General features: G+C 38.5%; 1 protein-coding gene across 2 annotated transcripts in view; it reads right to left on the reverse strand.

Annotated features, from left to right (window-relative positions):
• Window positions 1–10,926, reverse strand: part of CRY1 (cryptochrome circadian regulator 1) — a 73,974-nt gene extending 63,048 nt beyond the window's left edge. Inside the window, exon 1 of one of the 2 annotated variants that reach the window (XM_064491690.1) lies at window positions 10,207–10,926. In XM_064491690.1, coding sequence (XP_064347760.1) covers window positions 10,207–10,364 — 158 coding nt within the window. In that variant the 5' untranslated portion in view covers window positions 10,365–10,926. The remainder of the gene's footprint in view (window positions 1–10,206) is intronic. The other variant, XM_010996467.3, reaches the window with a different exon arrangement.
• Between the last annotated feature and the right edge of the window lie 324 nt (window positions 10,927–11,250).

The following is an 11,250-nucleotide window of genomic DNA, read 5'->3' on the forward strand; positions in this document are numbered from 1 at the left end:
AGCAAGCTATTGCTCTCTTGTACATCTGTTCTTGTTCTAATCAGTTAAAGTTCTAGGCATGTCAACAGTCAATTGTATTATTTAAACCTATTTATGCCAGCTGAATTTCTTACTGTAATCACATAATTCAATTAAATTTTATATAAACTGATTAAATGAGTGTAAAAAAAAGCTGTTTTATTGAAAACTAAATTGAATTCTTTAAAAAGGTTTGATAAAAGGCAAATCACAAAAAAAGCTTCTAATTACCTGCGGATAAGATAGTTATAATAGATTAGAAGAAAAAACTGTACTAAAGGAATTCTGTACTCAAGTTTGCTTCACAAGGGTCTTTAAGTTTTTAATCAACTTCTAAGAAAATGATAAGCAGTATCAGACTATAATTTATGCATTAAAGCCAACATTAAACTCCATCAACAAGTCAGCAGAACAATATTCATTTAGACATTCAGTCCACAAGTGTATATTGAACACCTAACCTGTACCAGGTATTGTTCTATGGCAGCAGTTCTCAAACTTTTTGGCCTCATGACCCTTTATACTCCTAAAATTACTGAGTAACCCCAAAGAGCTTTGTCTTATAGGTATTATCTATCAACATTTATGTGAGAAACTAAAGCTGAAAAAATTTTAAAACACAAGAATACAACAGTACGCATTCCATTAGCTATCATAGCCAATGATGTCATAACTTACCATGTAGCTTCTGGAAAACTCAACTGTACAAATATGAGAGAATGACAGTAAGAAAGTCAAATGACTTAGTATTATTACAAAAGTAGTTTGACCTCAAAGATATCCTGAAAGAGTCTCAGGAACCCATAAGTATCCTTGGACCAGCCACTGAGAACTATTGTTACAGGGCTGAGGAACCAATAATGAATCAATTCCTCTCTTGTATAATTTGGTAAAGGAATAAGACAATAAAGAAATAAATGAATAAATATATGATCTCAGGTAATGGTAAATGCCATGAAAAATAGAACAGGACATGGAGATAGAAAGTGAAAACTGGGGGGTCTAGGGAAGGAATAAGGGCACATTAACTTCACATAGGATGGTGTGAAAACACCTCTAAGAAGAGATACTGAAGGAATGAGCCCTGCTAAAGTCTGAAGAAATAATGTTCAGATAGAGAAACAGAAATGCAAACACCCTGGAAGTCACTGACAGATTTCGAGCGGAGGAATGACCTAATCTGATTAACGTTTTTTAAAATACGACTCTGGCTTCCATATGGAACAAACTCGGAAGGCAGGTATAAAAATGGAAGTAGAGAAGTTATGAGGCTACTGCAGTAGTCCTACAAGAAATGTTGGTGACTTGGGTAGTAAAATAGCAGTGGAAGGATGAGATCTGAATGGATATGGGGGTTATTTTGAAGGAAAAGTCACAATAATTGCTTAAGGGCTAGACATGGGGTTGCGTGGGAAAAAAATGAAATGAAGGAAAGATGACTCCTAGGTTTTGCAGAGCAATGAGGTGAATGTTGCCATAAAGATATAGAGAAACCACGGGAGGTGGGAGAGATGAGGGGCAAAATCAACTTTAAGATGCTTATCTAGAATCTGAGTAAAAATACTGGATATGTAGGTCTGTAACTCAAGACAGAGGTCACAGCAAGAGATGCATTAGGTACTCAAGTACATGACTAGATGAGATCACCTAAAGAGTAAATGTGGATAAAGAAGAGAACCAGAGAACTGAGATCTAGAATTTTATCTTACATTAAAAGCTGTCAAATTAACGTACATTTATGTTTTTTTTATGCTTGCCTTTTTCAAATAACTGCTAGTCCCAGTGATATCAGATAAGAGGGTTTGTTTTCAGTACCTCCTTTTTCATATTGGGACACTGACTCGAGAATCTCCTTCATCAAGAAGTATTCTGTATGTATACGTAAAACTGAATCACTATGCTGTACACCAGAAATTAACACAACATTGTAAACCGACTATACTTCAATTTAAAAAAGTTAAAAAAAAAAGGGTAATTCTGACCAAAAAAAAAAAGCATTCTGGAACTCTCTGGAACTCCTCTCAAACCAATAGCTCACTCCCGACACACAGGCACACTGTCTCTACTTCTAATCCTTCCCTCTCCTCTTCCAGGGTTGTCTCTTCTGTGCTCCTATGATTATCCTTACATATTTTCACAGAGGTCCTATTTAATATTCTATATTCTAACTGTTTGTCCTTTAGTGGTGTGAAACTTTCCTTATAGGAAGGAACCATGACCTTCATCTTTATGCCTTACAAAATGCCCGGCAGGTAACAATCTCTTAATGAACATTTCCTCAATGAATAAAAGGAAGGAGGAGCAACTTAAAGTCAGTCCAATTGCTACTTAGTAGGAAAGCAGGGATTAGCATCTAGGTTTCAGGACAGCCAGGTGTTCTAAACTCACTTCAGTCTGTCATTCAAAGAACTACACATTTGGACTGCATCTTATCTGTTTTATTTTCTATTTATCATCTGGTCTTGACTGTAAGTCTGTTGATCTACACAAAATTCACTTTTCCTCAGCCTATGCATCCATCTTATGTCTTACCTCTCCCATTAAAACCCTCCACCAATCCCTCAATTATCACCCTCTTCCCCTACACCAGCCACACACATATACACTTTCAGCAACACCCTATACAATTTGATTGCACATTGAAGCTGCTTTCTCAAAGTATACCAAAGGCCTTTGTAACAGTTAAAGTGTAATTTTCAAAATGGTAAAATCATGACACTCATAAAAATATGAAATGAATATATAGCAAAGATTACATTTAACTCATTAATGAAAGAAGGAACAGTAAGATGTTAAAACTGGTTCAAATGATGGGAGGGTAATAGCTCAGTGGTAGACTGCATGCTTAGCATGCATGAGGTCCTGGGTTCAATCCCCAGTACCTCCATTAAAAAGAGGGGGAAAAAAAACTGGTTCAGGGAGACTCTGACTTTCAGAGATACATATTCTCCAGTCTATAAAATTCATTTGTATGGCATGAACAGGATTAACTGCACTGGCATGGGCAGGAAACATTTATTCCCATATCAGTTTTCTAGAACTTAACTTTTACCCCTTTTTACAGAGATGTAAAACAGCCTAGTCAATCAAGGACAAAAATGTGTATCTCTAAATCAAAATAATACAATTCCTGGAGGGTCTTCTAGGTTGTGGAGGATCCAATGCCCAGCACTCAAGATATACAGTAATTTCTTCTGCCCATTTCCAAGTCTCTGACAATTTTTCTTGCATAACTGTCAAAACTCATTCCAATCTGCCCTCTTTAGCACAATGAAGGAAAATTCTTATCACTTTTGGTTTTCATGAGACAGCACTCTCCTGGCTCCCCTTCTCCCTGACTGATACTCTACAGTCTCCTTCATCAGTTCCTATCCATCTTAAATATAGTATTCACAAGGTATTGATGGGTCTTATTCTATCCTATATCATCAGTTATTCTTCACTTATTAATTACATAAGAATTACTCCCACATCCAGAGCGCTAATGCCTGTAATCCCAAACCTGAACTTCTATTTTCTCCACTTCCCATTCTGATATCTTAGCAGTACCTCAAATTCATCATGACCTAAACTCACTCTTTCCACCATCTAAATGATTTATCCCTACATTTCCTAACTTAATGTCTAACTGTCAGAGGCATAAAACATGAGAATCTTACATTCTACTCTCTCCCTCACCCTCTTCTATGAAACTGCCTTTTCCAGACAGTCACCTAAACTATCCATTGTACCTCTACAATTACTCTCTTGCATCTTCTCCTTCTTCTGAGGCTTTTCCCTAATTCAAGTCTGTATTATGTTTCAACTTAACTGTTGATAAAGCTTCCTCACTGCTATATTCTTTCCTCTACCATTCACTCAGCTGCCAAAGTTATCTTTCCCGAAACAGGGGTCGAAGTTTTTTCTGACTTGGTCCCACTTTCTGATCTGGGTTCTTACATAATAGGCATCTATTGCTTGAGGGCATCCACTTACCTCCTAATCATTCTTCTTCAGTTACTTCAGTCCAGTCGAGCTGATTCCACCCATGAGGCACACAACTCCAGCTCAGACAACCAGGCTTACAATGACTGATTCAAAATTGGCCGAAATAGAGCCACTGAAGTGCTGTAGACTTTTACTGAGACTTCTGGGGCAAAAGTAGATGCTTTTTACTGTGTAACTGCTATTGTTATTGCTATATTTTACCATCAGAGGACAGCCTATCTGAAAAGCCAACCCAGAATATAATACATTCAAATGGGGAGAGAATCTATATACAGTAGATGCATATCCGGGGATCAGGTGAGAGATCCAAGCTGAAGATACTGATTTGTGAATTCTGGGCATACAGATGGTAACTGACTTTATGAAGAGAGAAGATAGCCTAGGAATAATGTAAAATGAAAAGAGGGTGGCGATCACAGACCTAAGGGGCATTTAAGGGTTAGAGAAGTCAAGGAAGAAACCGATTAAGAAAAAAAGAAGTCAAGAAAGAACACTAACAACTCTGGCACAAAAACAAACATAATAGGGAACCAAAGCAGAGGGAAGAGGAAGAAGGTGTGATCAAATGTGTCAAACACGTTGAAAAGTCTAGGAATGAAAAGTTTTAACGTATCCTTTGGATGAAAACAGTTTTGGTGGAGAAGGTGGGGATGGAACCAAGTTTGATGGGCACAAAGGTGAGTAGAAGATGAAGTCAGTCAGTATTAGACACCCTGTTTAGGAAGTGTGGCTATACAGGAACTGAGAAACAGCTGCAAGTGAAGAACATAGTCAAAGGTAGGTTTTGTTCCTGTTTGTTTTGTTTGTTTACAGAATTTGGTCTTTAGCATGTTTAAACGTTGACTGGAAGCAACTTAAAAAGAGGATGAGGTTAAAGAAATGGTGAGAGAGAATAAATAATAAAAAGTGAGCTTCATGATATATACATATATTAAAACATCATGTCTTATATCTTAAATAAATACAATTTTTGTCAGTTATACCCCAATAAAGCTGGAAAAAAATATGAGCAAAATTTTAAAAAACAGAGAACAGATGAAGATACCAGTTTTGAATAGGGTAAGCAATATCTCTTCCACTGAAATCATATAGTATAAGGAAAGAATGAGTAAGGATGTGGATACATTTATAGATCTGGTTACTGAAAATTAAGATATTCCACATGTGACAGCATCAACTATGTCATATACATGCTGAAGTTTAAATGTTAAAAAAATCTGTTCATCAAAAATTATTTTTCAGAATTATGAGTTTCATATATATGAGCATCTAAGTTAAAGTAATTGTCCCTCTTCTAAATCCTAGACTTACAAAGAAAATTAAAAAGATTATTATCAAATGCCTACTTTGTACAAGACATCACACTAGACATATTGGAGAATACACAGAGGGCTCTTCCTCCAGATATTTGCATAGCTTGTTTTTCTTGTTCTCACATTCTCCATTACACTTATCACTACCTGACATATTATATTTATTTTATTGTGTGTTTTTCCTCCTAGACTAGAAGCTCCTCAAGGGAAGAGACTTTTCTGTTTATTCATTGTTGTATCCTCAGTACCAAGAATGTGCCTGCCATGAATATGAACACGAAATAGTTTTTATTAAATGAAATGGTATCATCTCTTTAGGTAGAAGAGGTATAATCCATTAAATGAGGGAGAAATAAATGAGGACTACATCAATATTTACAAATCACAGAAGTAAATATTAAGTATGATACAAGAATAAATATCCCAAAATGGTATAAGGGTTAACAAAGACTGTTAATCTTCCAGACAAGGTGATAAAGAAAGGTATTATGGAAAAGGTGGCATTTGGACTGGGCTTTAAAGAGGAGAGTACACTTCTTGTTTCTTGGGTTTTTTTTTTACATGTACAATTCAATGGTTTTTAGTATATTCACAAAGTTATGCAACAGTTACCTTCTATAACATCTTCATCACCTGAAAAAGAAACCTCATGATCCTTAGCTATCACCTCTCAACTCCCTCAACCCCCCCCCCCAGCCTAAAAAGTCACTAAAGTCCTTTCCGTCTCTACACATTTACCCATTCTGGACATTTCATATAAAAAGAATCAAATAATATATGGGATTTTTGTGACTGGCTTAATCACTTAGCATATTTTCAAGGTTCATCCATGTTTTAGCAGGTATCAGTACTCCACTCCTTTTTATGATTGAATAATATTCCATTGCATGGATAGACCATATTTTGTTTAGCTATTCATTAGTAGATGGACATTTGGGTTGTTTCCATCTTTTGGTTATTATGAATAACAGTGATTCTATGAACATTCACTTAAAAGTTTTTGTGTGGTATAACTTTAATAAACATTGTGTAGGAGTAATCTAAAAACAAATGACACAAATGAGCTTATTTACAAAACAGAAACAGACTCACAGACATAGAAAACAAATTTATGGCTTACTGGCAGTGGGGAGGGGGTGAGGAGGGATAAATTGGGAGTTCAGGATTTGTAGATTCCAACTACTATATATAAAATAGATAAACAAGCTCCTACTGTATAGCACAGGAAACTATATTCAATACTTTGTAATAGCCTATAATGAAAAAGAATATGAAAAGGAATATAAATATATGTGTACATATATATATAGGTATACAACTGAATGACAATGCTGTACACCAGAAATTAAACACAACATTGTAAACTGACTATACTTCAACTAAAAAAAAAAAAGAAAGAAAGAAGTGAACAATCAACTATACTGCAATAAAATAAGAAGTGAAGGAAGGAACTATAATATTTTAAATCATTCAAACCTAAAAATTACAAATTCAAGATAAAGTATTCACTGGTCTTGAGATCAAATGAGGCAAAGTGACTTTTCATAAAGCTTAATTTACTCAAGTCAAAGGACTGTCCTTTATTTTGCAACAATGTCCTTCAAACTTTTTAATGTTAAAGTATTCTTTTTAAATGAAATGATGGCAAAGCAAAAGGTAGTTTTGTTATATTACTCAGGCAAAATAGATTTTTAAAAATGTAATACCAAGCTAAGTAGTTTGCACATTATTCCATGGTCAATAAGGAAATCAATAGTTGTTTAAATATAAAATTATTGACTCTTGGATATCATTTCATTCAGCAGTAACTGAGTTACTACTATATGAAAAGCACTGAATTTGATGTTACAAGAACAGACTAAATAAAATTCTGCCCTTGCCTTTTTATAACAGTGTTCAGTGGAAGAAAAGTCTTTCTCTATTCATTATTTATATCTTTACTCATTTATTACTTATCAAGTGCAATATGTAGTAGTAAAAAAATCCTTTTTAAAAGGAAAATACGGGATTATTCCTATTGTGCTTATCAGTTTTATTTCACTTATTAGTTAAACCCTAACCTACAGAAACTTATAGTCTAGATTTTATAAATTTATAAACTGCTCTAGGAGAAACCTTCTGCAGGCATTTAATTAGATATTATTTACCTAGGGCTTCTAATTTAGGAGCAAATAGCTAATAAGCACTTACTATTACCACTTACATTTTAAGCATTTTACATCTGATGACTAATTTAATCCTAACAATCTTGTGAAAAGGGAATTATTACTATATTATTGTTAAGATATTAATAGATTAGAATATGTTACATTTATCATTTTTTTCCAGAATCAACACTGATACCAATTCTGCTAATGAAACTGTTTTATATACAGTTGTTGTATCATTTCCATCAGCACACAAAGATACTGTAACTTCTCCCATCTTAAAAAAAGAAAAAAAAATCCCCTCTTGACTATATTCCCCTCCAGGAACTACATCATTTCTCAGATTATTTCTAGAGCAAAACTCTGAAAAGAGCAGTCTACATGAGTTATCTCCCATCTTCTCTCAGCCTCTCTCTTGAGCCATTCCAAATAGGCTTTTGCTTCAGACACTACTCAAATCACTCTAGTCAAGATTACAAATGATCTCAAAATGCTAAATACAATTTTTAATTTTCAGTCCTCATTTCACTTGACCAGCAACTTGACATAAGTTAAACACTCTCTTCTTTACTTGGTTTCTAAGACATCATACTCTTCTGGGTTTTCTTACAAGATGTTCCTTCTCAATCTCCTATGCTGGTTCTTATACAGCTCCCACAACTTGTAAACAGAATTCCCAAGGCTCAGTTCTTGGACCTCCTCTCTTTTCTATCTACATTTACTTTCTTTTTTTTTTAATGGAGGTACTGGGGATTGAACTCAGGACCTTGTGCATCCCAAGCATGCACTCTACCACTGAGCTACACCCACCTCCCAACATTTACTTTTTTAAAGTCCTCATATAGTCTCATGGCTCTACTAGAATGTAGCTTCAACAAGGTAGGGATTTTTTTAAGCTATTTTATTTGTGCTCAATGCCCTGCACCTAAAACAGTGCCTGGCACATAGTAGGTGCATGCCAAATATTTGTTCAATGAATGAATAGATTAATAAATGGCTATAAACTGATGACTCTCTAATTCATATCTACTGCCTGGATCTCTGTCCTGAATTTCAGATATATTCAACTGCCTACCTGCTATTTCCACTTGGATGTGTAACAAAAATCTCAAACTTAACCAAGCTCAAAGGAGAACTCAAATCACCTTCCCAATGGCTTCTGCAACTGACTTCACTTTCTTAGCAAAGTGCAGCTCCATCCTTCTAGATCCTTTAAGTCCCTCAAGTCAAAAAATTTGAAATCATTCCTAATTCCTTCTCTTTCTCTCACACCACATATCCAATCTGTCGATAAATAATGTGGATTCTGCCTTCAAAACATACTCAACATTTGACTATTTCTCACCACATCCATCACGATCACCAAGCCATTATCACCTCTCACCTGGATAAATGCAATAGACTCCTAACTGGTCTTCCTGCTTTTGTCCCCCTCCACCCAACAATTCAGTCTGTTCTCAAAATCACAGCCAGAGAAGTTGTTTTTTTTTTTTAAACTTAAGTCTAATCACATCACTTCTCTGCTCATAATCCTGCAATTATTCCCACGTTTCTCTCAGTAAAAGCCCAAATCTTGACAACTGCCTATGAAGCTCTACTTAGTCTGGCCCTATTACATCTCTGAACTCATCTGCTACCTTTCCTATCACTTATTCTGCTCTGCTTCATATTAGTTTCTTTTGCTGTTCCTTCCAAAGGTTCCACGTATTTCCACCCAAGGACCTTTTCTCTTACTGTTCCTTCTCCCTGGAATGCTTCCCGCAAGATATCTGTAACCCATTACTTGCTTCATCACTTTGTTCAATCGTCACTTTCTCTGAGTTTTCCCTTATCACCATATTTTAAATTGCAACGCCAATCCCACCCCCTTATATTTTCTATCCTCTTTCTCTGTATTTCTGAACATCACTTATCACCACCAAATATTATATTCTTTCTGGGACATGTGCTCGAAAAGGGCAAAAATTTCTGTCCGTTTTGTTCACTACCATATCCCTGGTGTTTAAAGCAGTGGCTGGTATACAGAGAGTGATCAATAATCTATTTGTTTAAAGAATGCTTTCATTTCCACCAGGGGAGCCTAATAATCATCTGGCCTGGCATTTCAGGAAAAGATCATAAAGCTTCTCTAAGACTTCTTTCAGTGCTCTGAATCCTAGAAAGATTATTCTTTGCCTAGAAAGAAAAACTGTGCTTTGCCTAGTCAACCACAAGGAGGAGTTGAGAGGAAAAGCTGAGCAAAGAGAAACCATTTAATATTGTTTCCCTTGCTTTTCCTACGGCGGCCTCAAGGTGGAAGAAAACTGGATCTGGAGGCGACAGTACTGAATGAATGATTTTCTCCATACTATGAGTTTCCTAGACACACACAAACGTAAGCATTAAAAACTGCAATCCTTTCAAATGCCACAAAGAGGCCAAGAAAATCAACCCACGGCTACTGGGGACTGGAAGGGTGTTTTTTAATTCCACCACTAAGAATTCAACATAAATACAGGGGAAAAGTTCCTATTAGCTCAGAGACATGTAACTCACACCCGAAGGCCAAAGTGTTCCAGGTTGCCAGTACTCTCTGGCCAGAGAACTATTAGGTCCGTTCTATTTGATACTTGAAAACCTGCAATAATTAAAACAACATAAGCAAGGCGGTCCCGGGTCTAAATTCTCAGATCTGGCCAATCCCTTGTAAAGTCCTGATTCATTCAACATCGAAATCAATTTCTCACAGGATCCTGACTCACCGCCACCTGTTGATGCCCACATTGGAGGAGCCGGCGAACCAGGGATCGAGGATGTAGACGCAGCGGATGGTGTCGGCGCCCTGAATGCACTCTTTCAGGGCGGGGTTGTCGTGAAGCCGGAGCCCCTTTCGGAACCAGTGCACGGCGTTCACCCCCATCCCGGGGTCGCCACCGAGTTCTTCCGCGGAGAAATTCAGGGCAGGAGGCTGCGGCTCATAACCGACACCTCCGCTTCCAGGAGAATGGTCGCACCCAAGGAGTGAGGAAAGGGCGGCAGAGGGGAGCCAGGAAAAAATGAGTCCAAGGAGGGAACCGGAGACGGAGAGGGCGCTGGAGGCGCAGCTGGAAGATGAATGGAGGTAACCCAGTCAGCGGAGTCCAGGTTTCACGCCTTTTAGGAGCCAGCACCCGCCGCAACCCCCTGGACGAGACGCATAACTTTGAGGGCCTAGGACCCTCGGAGAGCGAGCGAGTTCCACGAGCCCGAGCCGCCACGACGGCCCGAGCCGGTGCGGGCAGCCCCAGGAGGTTCGTCACGGAAACCTCACCCTACCGAGGCGGCCCCTGAGGAGCAAACGGCCCGCCGGAGGCGAGCCACCGACAGGGATGAGAGAGAATTCAGCCACTTGTTGGTCACGCTGCCTCTTGGCCCGGGAAAGAAGAGTAAGGACGACGCACGGAGGCGGTGGTCGCGGCCGCTGGACGGCTGCCGGCTGGTGACCGGTCCCGAGGCTGCCCGGGTGACTCCGCCGCCACCGCCGCGTCAGCGGCCTCGGCCCCGCCCTCGGCTCCTCATTGGAGGGCGCGCTCCCCACGTGACCACCGGCACCTCACGTTTCTGAAGTGTGTTTACTACAGCGGCTCTGACTGGGGAACTGCTCGCGCCTCAGTGGCTTCTAGTGGTGGGCGGCCGCTCCATCTCAAAACTGTCGCTCCTCATCCAGTTGCCGGACTCTCTGCCTCTTCGCCTTTTCCCTGCTGACAGGCCACAGCTGCCTGGAAGCGCCCACGGTAACAGGCCCCATGTGAGGTAAGGCGTAACCC

The sequence above is a fragment of the Camelus dromedarius genome, chromosome 11, assembly GCF_036321535.1.
Source record: "Camelus dromedarius isolate mCamDro1 chromosome 11, mCamDro1.pat, whole genome shotgun sequence".
In the NCBI taxonomy this organism is placed as follows: domain Eukaryota; kingdom Metazoa; phylum Chordata; class Mammalia; order Artiodactyla; family Camelidae; genus Camelus; species Camelus dromedarius.